Raw genomic sequence first — 27,912 nt, 5'->3', positions numbered from 1 at the left:
AGGCTGTAACTCCTGTTCTGGGTCCGAGCAGATAGAGGAGCGGATGCGGAGGTCCCAGGACCTGGCGGACAGCTGGAAGGAGGTGCGCGAGCAGAAGTCTGAGTTGGCGGCCTACTTCCAGGAGAAGGAGCAGCAGCTGCAGAGCCTGAACAGGAGGCCCGGGGAGCTGGAGCCCAAAATTGCCCAGAACATGCTGGCCCAAGTGAAGGTGAGATTAGCGGTAATACTGAATGGGAATTTGAGAGGAGCTGGGATCTCAAACTCCAATTCTATGGGACTCAGATCTCAAACTCTGGTTCTGTTGGACTCATGATCTCAAACTCCAGTCCTATAGGACACGGATCTCAAACTCAAGGCCTGTAGGACACGGATCTCAAACTCCAGTCCTGTAGGGCATGGATCTCAAAATCATTTAACCTTTATTATTTATTTAACCAGGAGGTCCAATTGAGATAGCAATCTGTTTTCCAGGAGACCTGGCCAAGTCAGCATTCAAATCCAAACCCGATGCCCTCCTGGACACAAGTTCCAGATTTATACTGTGGGAAAATTCTTACACTGGGTGAACATGTGTATCAGCTTGTGCGCATAATTATTTTCAGGGGATAGGAATCTCTGCCCCAGTGCCTTGTTACAATATGCCTGCGTAGAGACATCCACAGTGCTGGAACTCAGGCTGAGGGGAAGCTCATCTGGCTAATTAGACGCTTGCTGGCCCCTGCATGGTAAGGCGAGCTAACGAGCTCGCTCGAATCCAGAATTATTGATTAGCGTAAACAAAACAGGCTGTATTCTCCAAAAGCTAGCAGGGAGGGGTTTATTATTAAACCATGTGTCACATTCACACTTGGCACTGCTTCAGTCAGAATGAAAGAGGCGAGAGAAACGATCTCAGGGGGTGGGGGGGTTGCGCCTCGCGTCCAATAACATTTACCCCCCCCCCCCCCCGCCCTCCCTCCCCCCTCCTCTCTGCAGGAGTTCAGCCAGCAGCTCCAGGCCAAGCAGGGGGCGCTGACCCAGATGACGGAGGCGGTGAGCCGGCTGACGGGGGGCCAGGACTCCCCCGAGGACGCGGAGATCGCCCGGCTCAGCCACGCCTGGCTGGAGCTGTGCCACCAGGCCCGCCGGCTGCTGAAGCAGCGGGAGGAGGACCTGCAGCGGGCCGCCGAGTACCACGGCTGCATCGGCGCCGTGGAGGGGCTCTTCAACCAGGTGTCCAAGGAGTGGGACAACCTGGCCAGGTAAGGGGGACGGGATGCCGCCGACGCACCAGGTTTACTCTTCCTGTCGTTTTTTCTCTTCTATATCTCAAATTTGGGTTTTTGTTTACTCCCACATACTGAGATTTGTCAAAGCAATTCTTCTTAATTGGTATGGTTTGTAACACTTAGCTTGGCTTGGTTTTAATTGCATTTAAAAAAATCCATTATCATTAACAGCTTTTTCATTGCTTTTGTTACAGTATTTAGTTATCTTAAAGGTTTTCCTGTCATTTAGTTTATTTATATTTATTATTATATGCTTAAATTAATATTTACACATACAGTACACACACACAAATATATAGTGGCTATTATGTGGGTTGGTCCATAATTCCCCCCAAAAAAAGAAGGATCTAAATTGTATTTTATTTTTCAGAACGGACACAGAGAGTTCGTCGGAGCACCTGGAGGCCCTGAGGAAGCTGGCGGGGGTCCTGGAGGAGCAGCGGGGCACCCTGGACGACCTGCGGGACCACCGGCAGAAGGTGCTGCCCCGCCTCAACCTGGACGACAAGGAGCTGGTGAAGGAGCAGGTGGGGCACTTCGAGCAGCGCTGGGCCCAGCTGGAGGCCCTCGTGCAGCGGAAGATCCAGGACTCGGTGCTGACGCTGGAGGACATGAGCCAAGTGGAGGCCCGGCTGCGGGAGGCCCGGGAGTGGGCCGAGGAGCAGCAGCCGGCGCTGTCCGAGGCCATGAAGATGAGCCCTCCGCCGGAGCTGGCCCAGAGCTTCCTGTTCGACCACCTGAGCATCTGCAGCGAGCTGGAGGCCAAGCAGCTCCTGCTGGCCCAGGCCGTGGCCGACGCCGACCGGGTGCTGGCCCACCTGGGGCTCAACGAGCGGCAGCGCCTCCAGCAGCTCATCGCCGAGACCCAGGCCGAGGTGGAGTCGCTGGGCGCCAAGGTGGTCCAGCGCCGCAAGTACCTGAGCAAGGCCTTCACCGAGAGGACCCAGTTCCTGCTGGCCGTGGGCCAGGCCATCGCCTGGGTCCAGCAGAGCGAGCGGAAGGCGCTGGCCGAGGAGCGGGTGGCCCTGCTGCCCGACGACCTGGGCAAGCAGGTGAGGACGTGCCGGAACATCCAGAGCAGCCTGCGGGCCTACCAGAGCGAGCTCACCTCGCTGTGGTCCCAGGGCAGGGACCTGATGAGGGACGCCACGGAGGACGAGAAGGCCGAGCTCCTGGCCAAGCTCCAGGAGCTGCAGAGCACCTTCGAGACGGCCCTGCAGAGGTGCACCCAGAGGCTGCAGGAGCTGGAGAAGGCGCTGGTCTCCAGGAAGTACTTCAAGGTGGACCTGGACAAGACCTGCCAGTGGCTGAAGCAGGCCGACATAGTCACCTTCCCTGAGATCAACCTCATGAATGGGGACGCCGAGCTCAGCCTGCAGCTGGCCAAGTACCAGCAGATACTGGAGCAGGCCACCGAGTACGAGAACCTGCTGCTCATCGTCCAGCGGGCAGGCCAGGAGATACTGCCCACGCTCAACGAGGTGGACCACTGCTACCTGGACGAGAAGCTCAACGCCCTCCCGCAGCAGTACAACAACATTTTGGCCCTGGCCAAGGAGAAGAGCGAGAAGATCCAGCAGGTCATCCTGGGGCGCAGGGAGTACGCCTCCTTCATCGAGGTGACGCACAAGGCGCTGAAGGAGATCGAGGAGCAGTTCAACATCCTGGGGAAGCAGCCGGTGGGGCTGAGGACGGAGGAGGTGGCGAGCCTCCAGGAGGAGTACAAGAGCCTCCTCGCGGACCTGTCCAACCTCGGCCTGGCCGTGAGCGAGCTCAACCAGAAGAAGGAGGCCTTCCGCAGCACCGGCCAGCCCTGGCGTCCCGAGGAGATGGTCCAGCTGGTCAGCCTCTACAACGGGCTCAAGAGGCTCGTCGAGCAGAAGGTGGAGCACCTGGGCGACACCCTGGAGTCCTTCGAGGACCACAAGGCCATGGCCCTGCAGCTGGACTCCGAGCTCAAGGCCACTAAGGAGCAGCTGGTCAAGGTCAACGCCGAGACCCAGTCGGCCGAGGAGCGGCTGAAGAACTACCACTCGCTGGCGGGCACCCTGCAGAGCGCCAGCTCCCGCCTGACCCGGCTGGCGGAGCAGATGGAGAGCCTGGCGCCCCACGTGGACCAGGCGGCCCACCAGGCCTCGCGGCAGCAGGTGGACCTCTGGCAGGAGGAGCTGCGGTCGCTGCAGGCCTCGGTGGGCGAGCTGATCGTGGAGTGCGAGAACCGCTTCGTGCAGAGCAAGGACTTCCAGACGGAGGTGCGGCGGACGCTGGACTGGCTCCAGCAGGTGCGGGACGAGTTGGGCGCGGCCGTGGTGCTGGACGTGCGGGTGGAGCGGGTGCAGGAGGAGATGCGCAAGCAGCAGATCGTGCAGGAGGAGGTGCAGTCCCGGCTGAGGATCGTGGCGGCCCTGAGCAGCAGGGAGAAGCAGAAGTACACCAGCGCCAACGAGCTGGTCCCCGCGCACGTGGACACCAGCCTGGAGGAGATGGCCAAGCTGGAGGCCGACGTCCAGCAGGCGCTCAGCGCCAAACAGGCAAGTTCACCTCCTCAAACATGGATGTATTTGTGTCTTACATTTAGTCCCTTTGGGCGCACAGTATGTGCTGGTTTTTGACCCAGCAGAGCCAGTAAGTTTACTAGGTTTCATGGACGTTTAACCTTCTTTGAATTGGTAAATGGACTGCATTTATATAGCGCTTTTATCCAAAGCGCTTTTATCCAAAGCGCTTTACAATTGATGCCTCTCATTCGCCAGAGCAGTTAGGGGTTAGGTGTCTTGCTCAAGGACACTTCGAGACGCCCAGGCCGGGGTTTGAACCAGAAACCCTCCGACTGCCAGACAATCGCTCTTACCTCCTGAGCCATGTCGCCCCATTCTTTGTTAAAGCAATGTGGTGTGTGTGTGTGTATGGTTTTCCAAGTTACTTATTCTGCTCAGCTTTTCACACAATAATAAATTCAGGGCAGCTGTCTCCATTCAGCTTAATTACGTGTTCAGCTAATTGTTCCAGGCGCCACAAAATGTCTCATTATTCTTAATAAATAAATGATGTTTATTATTAGTCTGTGTTAATAATTTATTTCAAACGTGATTGAATGGTAGAGAACCTGCTGAGTAGAAATTAATAGAGGCAGTCATAACCTTTATATGAAACTGTTGGAAAAAGCCCATCATCCCCCTGGCCCTCCTTTCCCTTCATGATTGGGTGGTAATAGTTAGTAATAGCAACAGTAGGAGGCTTTTGATGGCGATGATTATTATTGTTACAAGTACAACTGTAGTTGTACGATGATGATAGTTGTGATGATGGTTATTATTCTTCCTCCTCTGCCAGTTCCTCTGTAGATTACATCCCTACGCAGTCAGGTGGTAGTAGTAGTATTAGAAGGCTGACTTTTAATGCTGGTGATGATTACCATTGTTGTTGTTATTAACAGTAATTGTATGGTGATAATTGTGGTGATGATGGCGATGACGACAGTGGTTCCTCTGTAGATCACATCCCTACACAGTCCAGGGGTGGTAGTAGTAGTAGTAGCAGCAGTAGGTTGGCTTTCATCGTGATGATGATCATCATTAACAGTAGTTGTATGGTGATTATGATGATGATGGTGATAATGATGATGATGACGATGACGTTGATGCCGATCATGGTGATGATGACAGTGATGGTGATGGTGATGATGACGCTGATGCCGATCATGGTGACGATGACAGTGATGGTGATGATGGTGATGCTGACGACGGCGGTTCCTCCCTAGATCACGCTGCAGCAGGCTCTGACCCTGTGCCAGAAGTACCACTCCAGGATGCAGTCGGCGTGCGATTGGCTGGAAGACGCCGTGGCCTTCCTGCAGCAGGCCAGCCTGGGCGTGGACGTGGAGAACTACGAGGAGCACCTGCGGCAGCAGGGGGACATCCTGTCCACCGAGGAGGACTTCCTGGGCCACCTGCGGGAGCTGGAGGCTCTCCCTCCCCAGCTGGAGAGCCTGGTCAACCCCTCCGCCAACGAGCAGCTCCGGCAGAGCGTGGAGTCGGCGCAGCAGAGGGGCGTGGAGGTCCGGGACCAGCTGCAGTGCCACCAGGACGTCCTGAACAGGTACGGCCACCCGGGACACCTGGGGGGGGGCTTCTGAACCTGTCTACCTCGATTGAATATAAAGCTTTATTGTTTGTTATCGATGAGAAATGGATGAGCCTCAGAGCATCGGAGCAAACCCAGACCGTGCGAGTGCTGACTTCAGCTGGTAACAGTGTTAAGCAGTGCTGGTAGAATAGATGTTGAACACTGTGTAACAGTGTTAAGCAGTGCTGAAAGAGCAGATGCTGTTTAACAGTGTTAGGCAGTGCTTGTGAAGTTCTTCTCTGTGTGTTGCGGTTCCTCAGCTGCGTGGCTCAGTGGAAGGCCTACCAGGAGAGCCGGCAGACGGTGATCGAGCTGATGAACGAGGCCGAGAGGAAGCTGACCGAGTTCTCCACCGCCAAGGCCGCCACCAGCCAGGAGGCCGAAGAGAAGCTCAAGAGCCACAAGGTTTATATTACACACACACACACAGATACAGGCACGCACGCACGCACGCACGCACGCACACATACCACACAAGTGCACACAGATAGAGGCACACACGTAAGCACACTTGCTCACACACACACACACACACACACACACACAAATTGTCAGTGACAACTGGCCTGGGCACTTAAACACGCTTCCTCCCTCCCTCCCCCTCCCCTCCTCTCCCCCTCCCTCTCCCCTCCCTTTCTTTCCCTCCCTCCCTCCCTCCCACTCTTCCTCCCCCCCCCCTCCCTCCCTCTCTCTCTCCCCTCCCTCCCCTCCCCTCCCTCCTCCCTCTCCCCCCCCCCCCCCCCCAGTCCCTGGTGGCCCTGGTGAGTGGGTTCCACGAGAAGCTGACGGGATTGGAAGAGCAGGCTGCGCAGCTGGAGCAGATGGGCAGCGACGCCAGCAAGGCCACCATCAGCCGCTCCATGACCACTGTGTGGCAGCGCTGGACCCGTCTGCGCAGCGTGGCGCGCGGGCAGGAGAAGGTTCTGGAAGACACCGCGCTGGAGTGGAGGAGCTTTACTGAAAAGGTGCACTATCCTCCATATGATATAGTACTCTAAACCCTATACTCTGCACTACACAGAGTACACTACATTAGAAGCACCCTGAAACACTATCCTCTGAGTATACTACATAATGTAGTACCCTAAAACCCTATCCCCTGAGGTCCATGCGATGCAGTGCGCTATAGTACACTGAATTAATCTGTAATACACTGCAATGCAATGTAACATACACTATACTGTTCAATGCACTTCGAACCGTAAAATGCCCACAACAGCTCTGTACAGTATGCAGGCAGTGCACGGTAAAAATATAGTTTGATATTGTGCTTCAGATAATTATGTTTCTGATATTTCATTCTCTCCGTATTCATGCAAAGGGTATTAATGGGAAAGGAAGCTGTAGCTGCAGTCAGATCTTTCTTGAGAGTTCGGTTTGAATTACGCGCTTTTGTGGAATTGGGTCACTTCTCCAGCCGGAACATCGGGAAACCACACAAAGATTTGCCCGGGAGAACCTCACATCCTGACTGACGTAATGCTGGCTGTCTTGTCAACGGATCGTTTGTTAGCCAGAGTACAGTGGCGGGTTGGGGATTGTACCGCCTACTGGAAACCAGAGAGTTATGCAGTCTTCCCACGGCATTGGCAGGAAATGACATCATGCGACAGGAAGCATGAACGCCCGCATTAGTGAGAGTATCTGCGTGAAAGACTCCTAAACTATTTATTACCCCACAGTCCCAATTATCTGGCCCGGGCAGCTTTTGTAAACATCTATTCATGGTGGATTTTTTTTTCTGGGATTTGAAAGAGATGAAAAAAAAATTCTGAGTTAATCCTTAGAGAGTGAAGGTTATTAATTTTACTAATAGGCAGAAACAGTGGTTCATAATTAATGTCCCACAATGCAACAGAATCCATTAAATTGATTTTGCCTTAGCAGAGAGCTTAACTCTGGACCTCCTTACAATGGTACTCATTCAGCTGAAAGTGTGTTTGTGTGCATGAGTGTGTGTGTTTGTGTGTGTAAGCATGTGTGTGTGTGTGTGTGTGTGTGTCTGTGCTCATGTATGTGTGTGTAAGGAATATGATGCATTTTCTTCATTAAACACTTACAGTAGTCTGTGTCTACGAATGGTTTGGCAACTGGAAATGTGTGTAGAATATTGATCAGGTTGTGGGTTTGATTTCCATCTGGGATGCTGCCTTTACCACCTCATATATTGTGCATGTATGTGGTGCAGCATCGTATTTAAGTGTTTAATGTGTCAGTATATCTTCAGTTTGTTGCTTTTCCATTAGGAGAGAAAGAAATGAAACGGTGCGTCAGAAACTGTATGTTGGGAGGTGGTTAGCGGGAAAGGGTGCTGTAATTAAAATGGCGGGTCATGGGCGGAGGTTAGCGGGAAGAGTGCTGTAATTAAAATGGCGGGTCTGTTGGGGGGTCGGGGGTCAGATGGCGAAGGTGACAGCGGTGGCGGAGGACCTGCAGAGCCGCATGCCGGACGGCGCGGTGGAGAAGGCCTCCAAGGCGGCGCTGCAGACGCTGCTGGAGTACCACGACTCCTTCAGCCAGGAGGTGGAGCGCGAGCACTCCGCCATGGCGCTGCTGCGGCAGTACGCCCTCAGCCTGCTGCGCGACGTGGAGGCCCCCCCCCACGGGCAGGACGAGCTGCCCGCCCTGCAGGAGATCCGCGCCGTGCAGGAGCGCTACGAAAGGTACGTGGTGGGGGCGCTGCTGACGTCACGCCATGTCGTGGCATGTCACTCCATGTCATGACGTATCACATCACGTTGTGACATGGCACACCATGTCGTGACATGTGACACCACGTCGCGACATGCCACACCATGTCGTGGCATGTCACTCCATGTCATGACATGGCACGCGTGTCACAACACGGCGTGACATGTCACACCGTGTTGTGACACGTAATGCCACGTCTCACCACGCCATACCACCTTTGCATGCAGCACAGAGCTATTAATCATCATTACCTCAAGTAGCTGCAGGTTTAACATGCGTAATAACGTTACGTGCCTGAATGAGCCATAACTATTTCCCTTCATGCTGAAATCGCTGTCAGGGGGGTTGGCATGTCGATGAGCGGTTAAAGAACTCCGTGCCACGTGCGAGAGGCATAATTATCCCTGAATCTGCATTTGAAAGGGCCTCTATTCAGCCTCTTTCAGTTTGGGGGTTTTAAGAATCTGCCCCCGTTTGGTGGGATTTGGGCGTTTCCACGGCAGCGCTGGAGCCGGTGCAGCTGCCAGGATCGGTCCTGTTGACCGAGGGTTTAGCGGCAGATGCGACCCAACCGGAGCCGCTATCCCACAATGCACTCTGTTTGGCTGGGGGTAACTGAGGCCAGATGAAGCCTTCCTCCCAACGGGCTGGTGAAGAGGAGGAGGAGGAGGTGGAGGAGGAGGCATCTTCAGGGCATTATGCGCTGTGCATTCTGGGATGGCAGCCCAGCTGACCGTTTTTTTGGTTCCTGAAAACATTCCTGGAATGTCTGTGTTAACATTCCCAAATGTGGAAATTTGTCCGGTTTGTCTGGATGTTCCTTGCATGTTATTGTTCACTCCCAAGGAACATTGCTTCAATTGCTTTGGAAAATTTTCAGTTTTGTCTTAAAATAATTTTTGTGTATTGCCTGATTTGGAAAACGCTAGTGTTCACCAAATCTGGCATTTCAGTTTGCAGTTGTGTAAAATGAGTGTGTGTCTGTGTGTGTCTGTGTGTGTGTGTGTGTGTGTGTGTATTTGTGTGTGTATATGTGTGCAGCCTCCTCCAGCAGGTGCGTAAGAGTCGTGCGCAGGTGCAGCAGGAGCTGAAGGAGAGGGAGGAGGTGGAGCGGGAGCTGGGTGTGGTCAAGACCTGGATCCAGGACACCTGCGGCCTCCTGCACAGCCCCACCGCTGACGTGGACACCCTCCTGCAGGAGCTGGAGGTGATCACGCCCGTCTGCACCAAACCCCCCCCCCCCCCCCATCCCACTTAGAGTCTCAGCTCGCCCTTATTCAGCCTCTGCTGGACCCCACATGACCCTGGTTTGTGGCGCCAACACGGGTGCAGTTTACTACCAAAAACTCAGATTCCCAGAATCCAGCCTGTTGAGTTGGTACTTCCTGACCCTTAGTTTTTACACCTGTGTCAGGATAGCAGCCACAGCGGCTGAATAATTTATTTGAGGTCTTGCACAGTTCAGTTCCTGGTGTTAGTTAAGTTCTCCCTTGCTTGCTTGGGCTTGTTCTGGAGTTATTCTGTTAAATGTTTTAGTGTAACTCTGTTGTCCAGTAGATTTTCTTTGCTCATGACGGCTGATTGAAACGTTTTATAATGCGAAATGATTTTCGTTTTTGTCATATAATTCTGTGTTCCAATCTGAGATCTTTGATATCAGACATGAAATATTATTTCTGTGATGGTGCGTCTCCCGTTCTGCGGTGCAATTTTGATGTGGCTTTGGCGAACGGTCACCTTCACCTCGTCCACGCGTCCACAGGTGGTGCACGGGGAAGTAATCGCTCACCGGCAGAACGTGGAGAAAATAGCCGAGCAGCAGCAGAGCAAGTACCTGGACCTGTACACCATCCTGCCCTCCGAGATCTCCATGCAGCTGGCCGAGGTCACACTGGCTCTGGGGTCCACCGAGGACCAGGTAACGGCAGCCGCTATCTCACCAACTGCCACTGACCAACCGTCACCAACCAACCACCTCCACACCAACTGCCACTGACCACCCACCACCACACCAACCGCCACTGACCAATTGCCACCACACCAACCGCGACCACACCAACTGCCACTGACCACCCACCACCACACCAACCACCACTGACCAACCGCCACCACACCAACCGCCACTGACCAACCGCCACCACACCAACTGCCCCTGACCCTCCACTTATGGCAGGGTCATCCGCTACGCCTTATGACTGATGTAAATTGGATAAGTGCGTTAGCTAAATGTCCCAATGTAATGTAATGTGACTTACATGTTCGTCTGCCAGGGCCTCTAGCCAAATGTTAGTCTGGAGCAAGAGCGACCTCTAGTGGTGGTTGTTTTTTTGTTGTGTGATGTTATTTGTTGGCCTCTAGAGGGAACTGTAACACAAGATCTCTCCTTATTAGTTTTCTGTTGTTCCTTTTTTGCTCCATTGGTTTTGTTGTTGTAAAAGGATGAAATGTAATTTTTTAAGTACTGTTGTGACAGCTTAATGATGAAAGTGAGAAAAACAGGAGAATACACAAGTTTTTTCCTTCAATGAACATTCCAGGTTCAAGCAAAGGAAAGAGAGATCCAGCAGATCAGAGACGTCAAGGAGGACTTCAGCTCCAGGATCCACGACGTCTCGGAGAAGATGAGGATCATATCCTTAAAGCTGAAGGAGAAAGCCACAGACGTGGCTCAAGCCAAAGAAGAAACAAAGGTACCTTTATTTAAATGTTGTTTTCCCTGGGAAAATGGGTGCATTTCTCGACATTTCCTCTACCACAATATATGGTCACTGAAAGTCATTCATTCAGTATCTGTGAAAGCATCTTGTGTTCTCTAACACTATAATTCTTTTCCCTCATGATGTTCACCTTCCAGAAAGTGCGATAACCTGGAGAGGATCATTGTGTAGTAGATAACATTCTGAATTCCATGCCGTGATATTTGGTAGTGAAGATTATAAACGGCAACATCTTGCTGCTCTAAGTGGTTTCACTCTGCATCAGTTAAAGCCCCATATTGTCCGTGTCACACAGAGATCTTGTATTGTCAGGATCCACAAACAAATTCATCTCTTGGCCATCGACCAACTTAAAATGACATTTTAGTCACATGCGGTTTTAAATGAATGCTATTCGTTGCTATCTTACGAAACAAGGACAGCACGTAGAGTCTGCTCAGAACGTGGAATGTGCGTGACAAAATTACGAAAAGAAATGACAAGGTTTTTTCAGATGCAAGCGCGGTTCGCTGCTTGATCTACGCTTGATTTCGTAAGATGCCCAGGAGTGACCCAGTTTCCTGGGAAACAGATCAGCTGTTATGGCCCCCTTCCCTGGGAGTGCTGTGTCTCCTTTTGTTTCCCGTCTTCCTGCAGGACCCACTTATATCAATGAGACCAGGGCTCTTCAGTAGCTTCCTTCTATGGGTCTGACTCACTGTGAAAATGGTGCATTCGGGCCAGACATTTTCCACGTATTGTCAGTGAAACAGTGTGTTTATGACATATATTTTACATGGTTTAAAGGCAGAGTGTGTTCATAGAATTGGGCTTGTAACCTGAAGGTTGCAGGTTTGATTCCCATGTACTGCTGCACAACTGCTGTTGTGCCCTTGAGCACAGTGCTTAACCTGCATATATATCCAGCTGTATTAATGGATACTGTGGACGTCTGCTGTGCAAGTCACTCTGGATAAGAGCATCTGCCAGATACCCATAATGCAATGTGATGTCATAAATCACAGCATTTTGGCAAGTCGGTAACAGGCATGGGGTCCCCCCCCTTCTCACCCCGCTCTATTCGCAGGCCCTCTGTGAGGATCTGGACGCCTGCGGCCGCGCCCTGTCCGAGCTGGAGGCCGCCGTGCGGGAGTTCGGCGAGCAGAACCCGCTGCTGTCCAAGCAGCTGAGCGACGCCATCGGCAAGCTGAGGGAGATCCACCACCATACGGGCCGGCTGGCCGACTACCGCACCGCCCGGCTCAAGAAGGTGAGACCGCAACATCGGCTCCAGAGCGTCTCCACCGGTCTTTAGTTATCGTGTTGCACGGTGAAGTCCAAACGGCAACATACAATTTCATAACATACCATGACGTGACATAATGAGGAGAACAGGCCAAGTCTACGTAGTTCTTGGTTTACCTACAACTAGATGGTATCTATCACCGTATCAAGCCTGGTCTTGAAAACCCCCAGAGTTTATGCCTCTTCTAAATGACCTGGCAAGCTATTCCGCACTAACCCACTTTTCTTTTTTTCTTTTTCTTCTCATTTCTTTGTTCCCCAGGCTGACTCTCATTTGGACGAGTTCAACGAGATGCTGGACTTCATCGTGAACTGGACGGAAAAGGCCACCACTCTGGTCAAGGGGAACATCATCTGGAGCTCCGCCTCTCAGCTGCAGGAGCAAATCAGAACATACCAGGTGGGTCTGGCAAGGAATGTGATCGGACAGGCCATTTTTGTTTAAGCAGGCCTTCCCATAACTGTGTGAATAATTGTTTTAGTTGTACACACTGAGCAAACTAGTTTGTCACAAGGGAAGAGTCCAGTGGTTCTATCCTTGTTGAATGTTCTCACACAACTGTCACGTCCTTCCAAATTAATGTGTTGTACCCCTCTCTCCTTCTCTGTCTCCCCCCCCCCCCCCCCCCCCCCCCACTCTCTCTCTCTCTGCCCCCCCTCCCTCCCCCCCCCCCCCAGTCGGTCCTGCGGGAGTCGCGGGAGCTCCCCGGGGACCTGGAGGTGATGGGGGAGAAGGCGGCCGTTCTGTCCGAGGTGCTGCAGACGGAGGCCATGAGTCAGCAGGTGTCCGAGCTGAGCCGGCGCACGGAGGAGCTGCAGCAGAGCGTCCGCACGCGGCTGCAGAGCCTCCAGGATGCCGCCAAGGTACCACACCCCCGCATGCAGCTGCTAAGGTTCTGCAACATGCCACGCATGCAGGACGCAGCTGAGGTTCCATAACAGGCCCGAACGCAGCTGCAGAGCCTGCAGGACGCAGCTAAGATACGGCGCCGCAGCTCCCCTGCATGCAGCTGCAGGATGCAGCCAAGGGGCCGCAGCTCCTCTGCATGCAACTGCAGAACCCGCAGGACGCAGCTAAAATTCCACAACACCCCCCTGGGGAGGAGGAAATAAAAGTTGTCTACTCTCCTCCACCCTGTTCCATTAAACAGTGTGTTATTTACAGGAACAGGTCATTTGCTCAGGTAACATATTCTGGTCACAGGTGACCTATTTCAGGACACACTTCTAACACTTTTGTGACCCACAGTTTTGGAAGCACTACTTTACAGTCACCACACCCCCCTTACAGGGAACATGTTTCTCCCCACAGTTAATGCACTTAACCCATTAATGAGCACGGCAATAATTGGGGTTGACAATGGGGGGTGGGTAGAAGACGGAATTGACAGTGATTTCAGCGGGGGTGCGTAAATGGGGGAGTTGACAGTGATTTCAGCTTTACCCCCTGTGAAGATGCCGTTATTACAGAAGCTCTGTGCTCTGGCACAATCTCTTAATCTTCTGTCTGCAAAGGGGGGGTTTGGCTTATGGCTTATGGGTTAAGTCTGTCTACCTGTCGGGTGGAATCTATGTTTGCGTTTCCATTGCTCATTTTGGTTCTGAAGCTCAGAGCTCTGTGCTCTTATTGCTCACTTATGTTATTAATCTCAGAAATATTGAGATAATAAAATATCACATCTCTCATCTCGTTACCTGGTTTTAAAGGGGAATGCGGGGCTTACTGCTTACATGCAGAATTAGCAAAACTGAATTACTGTGGCAGTTATCCCACTTCCCTTAACCTGCAGGTCTATGAGCAGTACTTAAAGAGCTGAAAAAGAACGAACAGGTGCACAGAAACAGAGGATCATGGGACATGTAGTGCCTTACATTCCAGTACTTACTCACAATAAAATTTAGTATCACTTGTAGCAAAGGAACAGTCACAGCATGTAAATTAGCCGGTCGCTAACAGATAATCGATAACAGCCAGTGCCTGGTGCAGTGATTGACCTTTGACCTCCTCCCTTGCAGGACATGGAGAGGTTCGAGTGTGAGGTGAAGGCCCTGCATGCGGCGCTGGAGCAGGCCCAGGTCACGCTCACCTCCCCAGACCTGGCCAGGCTCAGCCTGAAGGAGCAGCTGGCCCAGAGACAGGTACCTGAGCTCGGCTACCTCACACAAACACGGACGGCCATTATGGCCTACAGTTATGTGGCCACTTTAAGGATTTTACTGTGGGTTCACGGTGTTTTTTTGGTGTTTGTTCAGCACGTAAATGCTTAACTTTAGTCATTGATTGGTTGATGAGTCACACACACCTAGATTGGTTGCCCTTGAAAGGAAATCAGAGGCGTTAGAGCCTTATTGGCATTGCTCCAGGACTGGAGTTTGACATTACTGGGTTATGGTGTAATGATTAGTTATAAAAAGGGCTTCAGTGATTAGTTAGACATTTTGAGTGTAATAATTACCTATAAAGCATCTCTCTGTGATTGAGTGTGAGTCAGTGTGAGTGTGTAATGGTTAGTTATGGAAGGGCCTCAGTGATTGGTCAGACAGTGAGAGTGTATATTGGTTAATTATAGAAGGCCCTCAGTGATTGGTCAGACAGTGTGAGTGCATATTGGTATGTTATAGAAGGCTCTGAGTGATTGGCTCTCCCCTGTTGCGCAGCGGCTGCTGACGGAGATGGAGAGCTTTAAGCAGCAGGTGCAGGCGGTGCAGGTGTGCCAGAGCGGCCTGCGCATCCCGGAGGAGGTGGTGACCAGCCTGTCCATCTGCCGCACCGCCATCGGCCTGCAGCAGGAGGCCAGCCACCTGCAGCACACCGCCATCCAGCAGTGCAACATCCTGCAGGTAGGGGGCGCCACTCGCATGCACATATGCACACACCTACGTACACATACACTCACATGCATACACATGCATACACACACATACATTCACAAAAGGTGTGAAAAACATGAGGGGATGCAACTGAAAATGAGCAGGAGAAAAATCCTAGCCTTGCTGCTGGTTTAATTTCTGCTTTGAAGCCTATTTCACACACACACTGTTTAACTGAGCTTATTACTGAGCAGTGAAGATAACTGAGACCAAGACTGCTAGAACCTGAGCTCCAAAGTGTACTGAGTGTGGTTTCACTCAGCAGCTCATTTCCTGCCATGACCTCGCTCACAGCCAATGAGAGCGAGTCTTTCGGGCCTGTGGTGGAGCGAGGCACAATCAGAGCGAGTCATTTGGGCCTGTGGTGGACTGAGGCCCGGAATATTCGCGCTGCGCAGCGCAGTGGCCTGACGCTGTGCGCCCCCTCTTCCTCTCATCTCCCAGGAGGCCGTGGTGCAGTACGAGCAGTACGAACAGGAAGTGAGGCACCTGCAGCGTCTGATCGAGGAGGCACACCGCGTCATCCAGGACCGGCCCGTCTCCACGAGCAACATCCAGGAGCTGCAGGCCCAGATCCTGCACCACGAGGTAACCGCTGCCACGCCCTCCTTTGTCCTCCAGTGTCCCATAATGCACGGGTCAGCAACGCACTGTCCTCGAGGGCCGAGAACTGCTGGTTTTCCACCCTCCCTTTGCCTGGGAGTCAGGTGTGAAGACAGTCTGGCCAATAGGTAAGCACTAATTACCCGGGAGAAAAGAAAACCAGGGCTGGATTTGGATTCGAGGGTCAGAGTTGATGATCCCTACCATAAAGCTTTTAAAGCACAACATGAAGGCTATTAACTTCTCCCTTTAAGAACATCCGCTACGCCAAACCTAATAGCATGTACAATATCAATACAGTGTCTGAAGTATGTAAGCATGTTTTTTTTTTTTGTTAGTACAGTACAGAAAGGTTATGTGCACAGGTGGGAAATGTTTTTTAGAAATGGCAGCCGTTTATTGGGTTGGCTTATCTACGGTGACTTACAGGTCCATCGAGAGGGACTACATTTAAGCCCAAATCAAAAAAGCTGCAAGGGCACAGTATGCAATGCAGTGATCAACGGTAAATCATTGTCATGGAAGAGCTAGTTAGGCAATCAGAGACAAGCACGTACTTTTACTTCTTTCTGCCGTGTCCTAGCCTACCGCAGCAGAGTGTCACGCTTCAGAACAATGAGAGCATCAGCATCACGTCCTAAAATCACACTAAAATCACCCTAACCCTCACCCTAAAATCACCCTAACCCTAAAATCACACTAACCCTAACCCTAAAATCACCCTAACCCTAAAATCACACCAAAATCACCCTAACCCTAAAATCACACTAAAATCACCCTAACCCTAAAATCACACTAACCCTAACCCTAAAATCACACTAACCCTAACCCTAAAAGCACACTAACCCTAACCCTAAAATCACACCAAAATCACCCTAACCCTAAAAGCACACTAACCCTAACCCTAAAATCACACCAAAATCACCATAACCCTAGAATCACACTAACCCTAACCCTAAAATCACACTAACCCTAACCCTAAAATCACACTAACCCTAACCCTAAAATCACACCAAAATCACCCTAACCCTAGAATCACACTAACCCTAACCCTAAAATCACACTAACCCTAACCCTAAAATCACCCTAAACCTAACCCTAAAATCACACTAACCCTAACCCTAAAATCACACCAAAATCACCCTAACCCTAAAATCACACTAACCCTAACCCTAAAATCACACTAACCCTAACCCTAAAATCACCCTAACCCTAACCCTAAAATCACACTAACCCTAACAAAACCCGTTTGTCGTTTATTCAAATGTCACAGGAGACTGCTCGGGTATTGAATGTATAAGCAGTCCTTACAGGAGAAAGCATGCTGGGCATTTTTGCATAAATTTCTCAAAAGTCTTTACCACCAAACAAATCTGGGGGGGGGGGAGGAGAGGAAATCTTTTGTGTATAACAATTTTACGAAACTGTGAATAACAAGTCCTTTGTCTAGTAATAAAGACTTACATGGTCATTTGACATTTAACTTTTTCTATTCATGTGTCGTATTGTTTTCTTTTTAGTTAAGTTGAGTTGAAACGAACAGAATTATTTCTAATGGGCAGAGGGATGGTGTAGAATCGTTTTTTGATAATACCTTATTCAGTGCTATATACAGCATATATATGTTAAGCCTGACAAAACTGAGGCATTTCCTCAATTTCCTTAGCTTGTGTCACAGAAAAGGATAGTTGTGTTTTCGCCAAAGGTATGTGCATCTATGGAAGCTTACATATAGATGTTTACATATGTTTTGCTTATGTAACGTATGGCCATATGCTCATGTAGTGTAGCGTGAATCGTACATAGCGGACGGTTTAAAAAATCAAGTTAAAAATAATCTTCTAGCAAACTAACAGAAGCTTGGGAATTTTTGTGTTTTGTAGTTGAACTATGATCGGTAAATGCTAATAATAAGCCCTAGCCTAGCATAGAGGTGCTTTAGTTAAATCTACCTCAGAAACAGGAGCTGTTTTGGTGGGAAAGCAAGTACTGCAGTTTTTTTCTTTTTTTACCGCTTCACGTGTCACATGACCTAAGTTGCCTGGGAACCAACCATCTGTGAGGGGAGGGGAGGGGCAGGAGGTGGGGCCTGACCCTGCTGTCTCCCTGGCAGCAAGTCGAGCTTTCTTGCTCTCTCTCTTTCTTTTACTCTCTCACGTGCTCTCTCTCTCTCTTTCTGCCTGCCTGCCTCTTTTGTTGCTAGCTCTCTCTCTCCCTCTCTCTCTCTCTCTCTCTCTCCTCCCCTCTCTCTCTCTCTCTCTGTCTCCTCCCCTCTGCTGCGTGGTTTTGAGCTCTATTGTTGTGAGGAAGCTGCGCGTTGATTGGAGGAGGGCCAGCGCTGAGAGGAGGGCTGAAAAAGAAAGGGAGGAGGGAAGGAGGGTGGGAGGGAGGGAGGAGAGGAGGAGGAGGGGGCGGTGGATTCTGCGCCGGGGCTCACTTCCTGTATCCAGGGCGTGTTTTTTTTTTTTGTGTGCGCTGCGTGGTTCAGTGGCACAGAGACAGAGAGAGAGAGATCGCGCGGCTACTCCCGTCGCTATCCTGCTAAACCGCGCCCGCCAGCCCCGTTGGGCTGCCTGCCTGCCTGCCGGGACGCGGTGAGTCACGGAAACCCTCCCGCCCACCCCCCCCCTTCCTCCTCTGGTCCTCCCCCCATTCCCGCGAGCGAGCCCAAGCGCTCCCCTGGCAGTGACACCGCGGCGGAGCTGGTGCTGCTTCACTCGTTCGCTCGCGCACGGAGAGACACACCGCCGCTCTCTCTCTCTCCTTTTTTCCCGAGGCCACTCCCCCCCTCCTCTTCGTAGCGTGCCGCTCGGTTCAGCTCTGAGCCAGGGTTATTTTAAACTCGATTATTTTGTTTTTTGGGGGAGCTCCCTTCCCTCCGGAACCTCTTGATTAAGCCTCACGGGTTTTTGCTGGGGGGGGGGTTGTCCGTGTATTTCGGCAGGAGCTGGCCCAGAAGATCCGTGGCTACCAGGAGCAGATCGCCTCGCTCAACTCCAAGTGCAAGATGCTGACGATGAAGGCCAAGCACGCCACCATGCTCCTCACCGTCACCGAGGTGGAGGGGCTCTCCGAGGGGCTGGACGAGCTGGACGCCGAGGTGCTCCCCAAAAACCCGCCCGCGCACCCCTCCGTGGTCATGGTAAGGGTCCCGGGACCGGTGCAGAGCACCCCTCCCTCTAATCTCACCCCTCTGTCTGTCTGTCTGTCTGCATGTTTGTCTGTCTGTACGGTCTGAGACAGCCCGCCGCGCTTTTGGTCTTTCCCGTTTTTGAGATGCTGTGGCTGTGCATGGATTCCCGCACGTGTTCATTGGCCGATGCCTTTTGTCTAATCTGATAATAAGGAAATATAAGGGGCTTTTCTCTCTCTCTTCCCCCTGTCAAGTTATAGATCTTTTTTTTTTTGTTTTGTTTTTTTCTTTGCTTTGCCGCCACTGCGGTTGAAGTAGCTGCCTGGCCCGGACCGGTCGTGCGTCATGTGATCTGGAATGTAGAACGAGTCGTAAATGTGGTCATTAACACAGCGCGCCAAGTTCAACAGAGAGCTGAAGGAATGTGCCTGAGCCTGCCGCTTTCGTCTCTGACCTGCACGGCTGCTTGCTGCGGGCGCTGCGTTCTGGTGCTGCTCTGGCCTACAGAAGTGCGTTGCTTTAGACGCGGAGTGGGTTAGGGTGGGGGGGTGGGGGGTGCACTGCTACTTCCAGCCTGTGTTGTGTGGTAAACACAGTAGCATGCTGCTGATTTTAATCTCTGCCGGGCCTTTTTTTTTTTGCCTGGAATTATAAGATACGGCCCTGCTCTCTCTCTCTCTTGCTTTCACGTTTGTGTTGTTGTAAAAGTAAGGTAATGGTGTTCTGGGCTGTGTGTCACGCCTGTGTGTTTCCTTTGCTTCGTCCCCCCCCCCCCCCCCACCCCCCGCCTTGTTTGCAATCAGCTATTTATAGTTAAGCCGAAGGGGGTAGCGGTTATAGTAGCTATTGTGGCTGCCGCTGTTGTTCCAGCTTCGTGTGCTCTGGGAAAGGATCGGCCTGTTGAGATGTGTTTGTGTTCTTCCCGTCCGATTGCCTCTGCAGCTAAGCTTCATACCTAAAGCCTCCCGCTGATTCACTGGACTAATGCCTCTGTGTATCTTTCCCAAATACTGTATCTGTCTGACTGACACGCTCTTCTCCTCTCTCTCTCTCTCTTCCCCTCTCTTTTCCCTTTCTCTTTCTTCCCCTCCGTGACTCTTTCTCTCTCTCTCTGTTCTTTCTCATTCTCTCTTTCTCTTCCCTTCCACTCTGTGTCCTTTTGCTCCCTCTCTGTCTTTCTACGGGGTAACTTTACCTGTCTCAACCCCTCCATTCTCTCTCTCTTTTTTTCTTTCTCTCTCTCTGTCTGTCTATCTATATATCTATATGTCTTTCTCTTTCTCTCCCCTTCTTCCACTCTGTGTGTGCTCTTGCTCCCTCTGTATCGTTCTCTGGGGTAACTTTACCTGCCCCCTCCCTCTCTCTCACCCTCCCTCCCTCTCTCTCGATCTCTCCCCCCCCCTCCCTCTCTCTCTCCCCCCCCCCCCCCCTCTCTCTCTCTAACCCGCGTTCGGGCTTGGCGTGGTGTGGGGGTTCGGGGGGGCGGGTCAGATGACTGCCGGACGCTGTCACACCCTCCTCTCCCCCGTAACCGAGGAGTCCGGGGAAGAGGGCACCAACAGTGAGGTCTCCTCCCCGCCCGCCTGCCGCTCCCCGTCGCCCGGGGCTAACGCTGACGCTTCGCTGGGCCAGGTACCGCCATCCCCCCCGCCGTCCGGCCCGCCGGCCTCCGCGCAGGACGGGGGGGCGTCGGGGGCTCTGCTTTCACATTTTAAGGGGGTTCCAGCTTCAAAAAAAGACAACAAAACTTTGCGTGCCCGTCCCATTGACTTCTTTCTGAACTGAATTAACCAACTCTCATTGGTTAATTAATCTGGGCTTCCCTTCCTCATTGGTCAATGGAATCCAGGCCTGAATGTTATGAGTCTGTGTTGAAACTGGAAACCCCGAATCCCCTCGTCCTGCTGCAGAGCGGACCATGTTGTAAATGCACTGGTTCCCGACCCTGCTCCTGGAGATCTAACGTCCTGTAGGTTTTCATTTCAACCCTAATTTGGCACACCTGATTCTGCTAATGCTCAGCTCAGCAAGGCCTCTGGCTGTTGAATGAGGTGTGGCTTTGTTGGGGTTGAAGTGTAAACCTACTGGATGGTAGATCTCCAGGAACAGGGCTGTCGTAGTGGTTTATTTGACCAGCTGGCCAAACATCGAGCTGCAAGACAACAGTATCCTGTTGCATCATGGTCCCGCTGCCGTGGCGATACGTCATTTTCTTCTTTCATTGTTAAATCAGCTTTCATTGTTCTCACCTCATGAAATCAAAAAACTCTCCATGTCCATTCAGCGCTGCCATCAGAAATCACGCTTCAAATCAGAATTTTCAGAAATCATCCCTCAAATCAGAATTCTAAAACATAATCCTGACTTAACCCCCATAGCCCACTGTGCTGTTATGCTCCATGATTAATGGTTTCGTGTGCTCTGTCTTGACCCCTGCACAACCTATTTGAAGGCTTGTTATTTTTTGATTGAGGACCAGCAGTGTTGGTGTCTTTGGACCTCAAATTCATAGTCTTGCTGGGCGGCGATAAATCGGATTCGTTTTCCTGACTTCTGATTTATAAATGAGTAAAGCGAGTATGTGGGACAGTTACAGGGTTTTAATAGAGGTACCATAGAGGTCGCACACGCGACTGACCTCTCCTCCCCAGGGTCTGTAAAGACGATCACGCTGGCTACAATCGGGACATTTATACAGTTCATAAGGCGATCTATGGTATGTGGTTTACACGGTGATCTATGATAGGTGGTTTTGCTTACTGTGTAGTTTGGTTGAGCATTGCTGGGGCTCATTTGGGGTCTTTACCATGGTAACCATGGCCAGCAAGCCCCTATAATCAGGGCCGGTCTGTGGGGTAAGGGCCTCTTCTGGAGTTGCCCTCTTTTGCCAGGATTCAATCAACATTTGTCCTTAACATAAAGTTCACAATATTTTCAAGTGGTGCTAACACAAGGGCTGGAGTTCAATCAACATTTGTCCTTAACATAGAGTTCAAGTATATGCAGGTGCTTCATTTATGCAACAGCGCAAACACTGTGTGTTGAAATAGCATTAGTGATTCTAGCTGATTAGAGTTGATTAGCTCTTACCAAAATGTGTTTATAAGAGGAAAAAAAATTTGGTTTTATTTGTGAGTCAAAGTAAAGGACAGGGTTTTAATTGCCTCAGCCCTTTGTTTTTTTATTTACAGACTCCGTATTACATACATATTCCATGCATATTTTCATTGTAAACTGTGCAGTTGCAAACTGTTTCACAGTTGTAATCTGGTACTCAGTTAACTTGTCTGTATTGTATATTTATGTGCGCGTGTGTGTGTGTGCGTGTTTTCCTGCGTGCGTGTGTGTTCTTTTGGTTTCTTTCCAGTTGTCTTTTCTATTAACTGACTTGCTTAAATATAACAAACAATAAAGGTTATGGGTATAGTGAGCAAACTGTTTTCTTCACGGTTTTTAGCGAGTTCAGTGATCACTAAAAACAAACTCGGCGATTGATCGAATACCGGCTATTATTTTGGGCACTGTTGTAATCTCTGGGGTGGGAGGGGCCTTGGAGGGAATAAAGGGCCCCAAACTCCTGGTTCTGGGGGACAGGAAAGCTGAGCTCTCTGCTGCCCCCCGCAGGCCTCTGTGGGACGAGCGCCCCTCAGCAGGGCCCCTCTCCAGGAGCTCTACGACCCCTCGCTGGACTCCGTCGCCGTTGCCAACCTGGACGACCTGCAGCGCTCGTGGGAGACGCTGAAGAACGTGGTACGTGCGCGCCGCGCGGGTTTGAGAGAGAAACGGGACTCTGTGTTCGGTGTTGACGAGAACAGTCTTTACCACATCAGCGCTTTGGGGGAATCAACTCCTTGTGTATCGACTCAAGAGGACAGCCAATCAGATTGGGTCCTCATAGCTTGCACGCTAACTCTCACAGACCGCTATTAGCTGAGTGGTAGCCTAACTGTTCCGCTGAAGGTTGAATTTGTCTTTAGGTCTGCGGTTAGCGCAGCTACGTCTAGCCCTGGAGACCTGCTTTCTCTTTGGCTGATCTGAAGTCAGTAAGGAACAGAACCCAGCACAGTGTCTTTACCGCCTCTCTCCCTCTCTCTCTGGCTGATCTCAGATCAGTGAGGAGCAGAACCCAGAACAGTGTTAATAAGGGCACAGTCTTTACCGCCTCTCTCTGTCTCTCTCCTTGGCTGATCTCAGATCAGTGAGGAGCAGAACCCAGCACAGTGTTAATAAGGGCACAGTCTTTACCTCCTCTCTCTCTGGCTGATCTCAGATCAGCGAGAAGCAGAAGACGCTGTACGAGGCCCTGGAGCGGCAGCAGCACTACCAGGACTCCCTGCAGTCCATCTCCACTAAGATGGAGTCCGTCGAGGTCAAGCTGAACGAGTCCTTGGAGCCGGCCCGGAGCCCCGAGAGCCAGATGGCGGGCCACCAGGTGAGGGCGGGGCATGGGGGGGGGGGGTGGCGTGGCATGGAGGAGGGCAAGGCGTTGGTTCCATGGGGGAGGGGGCTGGGTTCCATTGGGGGCGAGGAGCCCGGACTAAGACAATGGGCTGTGCCTCAGGTTCTTTTATGGCTCTCTGTACCAACAACAATCAATGTTTTTTTTTTTTTTTTTTTTTTTTTCCCCCCTCCCCTCCGGTCTCTTCAGTACATGCTTGTCGGATTAACATAAAGAGATTGTTTGCGGTTAGATTTATTTTATTTTTTTTCATCGCCAGATTAAATTTTGCATGCCTTGGTGCAAAAGTGTATAATAACAACAATAATGAAAATGCCAGTGAGGTTTAGCATTTCCTGTAAGACTCCAGGCTGCCTCCCAGTGAGGGTCACGAGGGTGATACTTCGTTTTAGACGTTCAGGCAGATTCTCTCATCTTCATCATTCTCGTCTTCATCATCCTCTCATGATCAGCTCCCTCCCAAAGACAGCGGCCTGCAGTGAGCTTTAGAACAGCGCGGTTTGTGACGAGCAGATTGTGCGCGTCTGTCTTTCCCTTGTGAAGAGAAGAGCAGATGTGTGGTTTAGTTCGGGTGTGATGTTTGATGGCGTATAATCACAGGGCTGTCCTCTCCTAACCCCTCGTGAGACGGGGACACGGTGCTTATTATCGGCCTCCCGCTGGGCTGGTGCAGTCCCTGTGAGGGCAGAGATCTGTGCGCCTCTAAAGCAGCAATTATCAGCAATGGATTTATTTCTGTTGTGCCGCCTCGGTTCACTGGGGATCTGGAGGAGCGACAGAAAGCGCTAAAGGCGCTAACACACACACACGGAACTTTGCAGAAGTAAAGGATTCTGGAATACTGAAGATTTTGAAATGGTTCAGAGAGTTGTGAAATATGTAATATATCACTGTGCTTTGGGTTATTTTTCTTTCTCTTTAATGACGTGTAAGTAATTCTACAGGCTGTGAGTTTAGGAAAATGATGGAAGGCGGTGGGGAATATTTGATTATCGATTATCGAGTTTGACTGACCACCGCCCCCCCCCCCCCCCCCCCATCTCCGTCCCCCCCAGGCTCTGATGGACGAGATCCTGATGCTCCAGGACGAGATCAACGAGCTGCAGACGTGCTTCGCCGAGGAGCTGGTCTCCGACAGCATGGACGCTGACACGGCGGACCAGCTGGCCATGCAGTCCACCCTGACCGTGCTGGCCGAGAGGATGGCCACCATCCGCATGAAGGCTTCCGGAAAACGCCAGCTCCTGGAGGTACCGTCGCCTGCAGCCGCCACCACCTGGCCCCTTTATCTCCTGCCAATTAAACCCTGTGAAAAGGAGTAATGTGCGATTAGAATGTTCTTAGAACTGAACATTCCAATGCTGATGTCACAATCGCTCCTGGGTAACTGAAAGCGGTGGAGTTCTAGAACACTGACTTAGAATTTTGAAAATAAAAAAGCATTCCAAAGAAACCTGCGCTTCAAAGGGTTAAGGCTAGAGATCGTAGTGCACCAATCCTGCACTGTCACCAATATAAACGGTGGTTGTACCCACAAAAATAGAGGAATCTTAGGTTAACATACAGTACACTGGGTCAAGGTTATGGGGGAGCCGGTCAGTAAGGGTACATGTGCTTTCCTCTGCTCGTTTGCTTTTTTCTGACCGTTTGGCGCCCCCTGCAGGAGCGGCTGAGCGACCAGCTGGAGGAGCAGCGGCAGGTGCAGGCCCTGCAGCGCTGCCGCACGGAGGCCGACGAGCTGGACCAATGGCTGCTCGCCACCCGCACTTCCATAAGCTCCGCCCTCCGGCCTAGCCCCACCCACCTGGAAATGGACATGGAGGAGCAGCTAATCAGCTGCCAGGTAAAACGCCATGCCACGCCCACCTCCTTTACACCTGGAATAGGCCGACGAGCCAGCGGTCAGCACCCAGAACCTGCTTTTGCCAGACTCTCAAAATTAATTATCAGACCTGCAGAACTATCAGGACCTGATTCCAGGTGCTGACCACTGTCACATTACAGGGTGATGAGTACTCTTTATGAATACTAGATATAACCTGGTAGTGAGATTCTTTATGGTGATGCTTACCTTGGACACTAATATCATAATATTGTAATAATGTACTCCTCTAAAATGTGCAAGGATAAAATCACTCTGTGTAGAAAATAAATAAATTTTAAAAAATTCATAGCATTTAAAAAAATTATTTATTACATTAATAATATTTCTATATGAAAGGAATGTGCTCCTGTGCAACAGAAACATGTTCCCTCCCTTTCATTGTAAAGCCGTGATTTCCCATTAAAAATTTTACTTTAATTTATTTTTATTATAAAATGGGCTGTTCTCAGGAATCCTGGCAATCTGAATTTGGCTTCCACCGGGGCACTGCATTCCTCCACGCACCCCCACCCCCACCCCCCCACCCCCCGTTCCCACTTTGTGCCACAAAGAGGCAGTTGCCATGGGAAACAAACTTCTTTGTCTCTAGATTTCAACCACTTGGAGGGGGCAGGCGGGGGGTGGGCGGGTTCGTGTGGACGATGAGGGGGGTCAAGTACCTCCCCCCCATCTGCCGGAGTGAGGAATGGTTTTCCTGAATTTTTGGAGTTCAGAATGTGATGGCTGGGCGGTGGGGGGCAGGGGGCGGGGCTAGGAGACGGAGGTGAAACGGATCGTTAGCAAGGACAGAGCCGGTGCCCAGGTGGGTCCTTAAGCTGTTAGAGTCTTAAGGAGATTACACACGTGCCTCCACAGGGACTAATTCTATTGGACACTAGTCAGGGTTGCCAGGGGCGACGGCCTTGGCTGATAAATAGGATCCTGGAGCGTGATTGGTTGGAAACCAGGGGGGGAGGGGGGGCTGGGAGGACTTGCTTGGAAATCCAAGCGGGAGGCTCCAGCAGGCGCGGGAGGGGGGTGGGGGGCGTGGAGAGGGAGGCGGTCCGCCCGCGAGCAGACTATTCGCGGTCGCTGAAAGAGACAGTTGCGGCGCTTGCTTCGAGGCGCGACACAGCCGAGGCGGGAGACGGGCGGGGGTGCTCTCTCTCTCTCTCTCTCTCTCTCGAGGGGGGGGTGGGAGGGTGGAGCGCGACTCTTTTTTCCGGCGTGCTCGGCGATGCGCGCTCCGGTTCTGAGGTCCCGCCACGGTTTCGTCTCTTTCTGAGGGGAGGGGCGCTAGGCCCGGAGACGGTCGCGCGGTCGGCGGTGCCAGCCGCCGCTCGGGGACAATGTACCGCCGCGGAGCGCCGGCGGTGAGGCGGGCCGCCATCGCCGCCGCCCGGGCCGCCGGAGGCCCCACGCCACCGAGCCGGTGAAGTCACCGGGGGGGGAGGAGGAGGAGGAGGAGGGGGGGAGGAGGAGGAAGAGGGGCGGGGGACGGACGGAGAAGCGCGTGGGCCCCGGGGCGGCGGACGGCATGTTTGAGCTGGCCTCCCTCTTCCTGCTGCTCCAGGACATGCTGCTGGAGATCGAGCAGAAGGTGGCGGTGCTGGCGGAGCTGTCGGTGCACAGCGAGAGCCTGCTGCTGGAGGGGAAGGCCCAGACGCGCGAGGAGGGCGAGCAGCTGGCCGTCCGGCTGCGCAGCCTGAAGAGCAGCCTGCTGGAGCTGCAGAGGATGCTGCTGGACAAGCAGATCAACATACAGGTCAGTCACCCGTGCAAACTGATCAACATACAGGTCAGTCACCTGCGCAAACATCACAAATATCTACATACAGGTGAGCTCTGCCTCACCTGTGCAGACATCTCCAACAGGTGAGCCCTGTCTAACCTGCACAAACAGATCAACATACAGGTGAGCTCTGTCTCACCTGTGCAAGCATGAATACTCCTGTCTCAACTGAGCACACATCAACATCAAATCAAATCAGAACACGCAGGTGAACTCTGTCTCTGTCTCACGCAAGCAAATAGATCAACATCCAGGTGAGCCCAGGTGAGGCGTTTTTTCTGTGGCAGTTCTGCGCGTGAGAGCAGAGAGCGCTGTGTCTCACAGACACTGTGCACCTGTGCACCTGCGCACCTGCACGCCTGTTCCGTGACTTCCTGGCCTTAGAGCCCTGTCATGCCGGACGGTAGTCTGGGAAATCCCTGACGTCATTAGAAATCCTGAGATGGCCCAGTACCTGCTCGGCTGATTCTGTAGAAGGTCGATCCAGATTAACGTTTAACAGTCGGCTGGGTGAGCAGGGTTGTCTGAAACAAAATTATAGAAAAAATAAGTAAATATATTTTTGTGTGTACACAGAATGATATGCATCAGATATCACAGCCTCGAGGGGAAGATTGATTTCTGAATGAAACCCTGGAATGTTCCCTTGAAGGGTTTCCAGGGCAACCTCAAACCCCATTGGTTGCTAGGAGATTCCCTCCTTCCTGGCAATAATATGTAAACAATGCTCTTTATGTATGTATTTCTGTTTTAGTCTAATATAGGAAGTTTGATGGAAAGGGGTTCCAGGAATTTTGACTTTTAATTCCTAAACGTAGGCGAGGAATACGCTCAGCTTGAATCGCTGCGAGAGACAACACTTTGCACGTGCCAAAAAAAAACACACTTTCACTCGTCAGAAAGTTTGTCATAGCAGCCAGATCGCTAAGAGGGGATAATCTGTTCTATTTTTGCGGAAGTGTGTTGTCAGAGAGGCCGACAAGCCAGGGCCCTTGATGTTGGCAATTACTGCAGAGGTACAAACAAACAATCGTGCACAATTTCTGTCCGTACACATTACTCCTTACAACCATATCTTATGTCATATCTTCTTATTCTTTAACCT

The 27,912-nt window shown here is 51.6% G+C and overlaps 1 protein-coding gene across 13 annotated transcripts in view; it reads left to right on the top strand.

Moving 5' to 3' along the window:
- LOC118229330 (nesprin-1-like) overlaps nucleotides 1-27,912 on the top strand; it is a 186,322-nt gene that overhangs the window by 111,502 nt on the left and 46,908 nt on the right. For 12 of the 13 annotated variants that reach the window (XM_035421203.1, XM_035421205.1, XM_035421216.1 and 9 more), the window contains 23 exons: nucleotides 32-208; nucleotides 976-1,241; nucleotides 1,639-3,799; nucleotides 5,029-5,366; nucleotides 5,654-5,798; nucleotides 6,140-6,358; nucleotides 7,794-8,056; nucleotides 9,126-9,291; nucleotides 9,847-10,002; nucleotides 10,622-10,774; nucleotides 11,868-12,050; nucleotides 12,348-12,485; nucleotides 12,764-12,949; nucleotides 14,102-14,224; nucleotides 14,744-14,926; nucleotides 15,401-15,544; nucleotides 18,504-18,701; nucleotides 20,184-20,324; nucleotides 22,317-22,442; nucleotides 22,963-23,124; nucleotides 24,207-24,401; nucleotides 24,815-24,994; nucleotides 26,589-26,780. In XM_035421203.1, the coding sequence (XP_035277094.1) occupies nucleotides 32-208; nucleotides 976-1,241; nucleotides 1,639-3,799; nucleotides 5,029-5,366; nucleotides 5,654-5,798; nucleotides 6,140-6,358; nucleotides 7,794-8,056; nucleotides 9,126-9,291; nucleotides 9,847-10,002; nucleotides 10,622-10,774; nucleotides 11,868-12,050; nucleotides 12,348-12,485; nucleotides 12,764-12,949; nucleotides 14,102-14,224; nucleotides 14,744-14,926; nucleotides 15,401-15,544; nucleotides 18,504-18,701; nucleotides 20,184-20,324; nucleotides 22,317-22,442; nucleotides 22,963-23,124; nucleotides 24,207-24,401; nucleotides 24,815-24,994; nucleotides 26,589-26,780 (6,195 nt within the window). The remainder of the gene's footprint in view (nucleotides 1-31; nucleotides 209-975; nucleotides 1,242-1,638; nucleotides 3,800-5,028; nucleotides 5,367-5,653; nucleotides 5,799-6,139; nucleotides 6,359-7,793; nucleotides 8,057-9,125; nucleotides 9,292-9,846; nucleotides 10,003-10,621; nucleotides 10,775-11,867; nucleotides 12,051-12,347; nucleotides 12,486-12,763; nucleotides 12,950-14,101; nucleotides 14,225-14,743; nucleotides 14,927-15,400; nucleotides 15,545-18,503; nucleotides 18,702-20,183; nucleotides 20,325-22,316; nucleotides 22,443-22,962; nucleotides 23,125-24,206; nucleotides 24,402-24,814; nucleotides 24,995-26,588; nucleotides 26,781-27,912) is intronic. The other variant, XM_035421209.1, reaches the window with a different exon arrangement.

This window comes from Anguilla anguilla, chromosome 6 (assembly GCF_013347855.1).
Source record: "Anguilla anguilla isolate fAngAng1 chromosome 6, fAngAng1.pri, whole genome shotgun sequence".
Taxonomy (NCBI): domain Eukaryota; kingdom Metazoa; phylum Chordata; class Actinopteri; order Anguilliformes; family Anguillidae; genus Anguilla; species Anguilla anguilla.
Note: the sequence above shows the minus strand (reverse complement) of the source record. Positions and strands in the feature narration are given on the sequence as shown.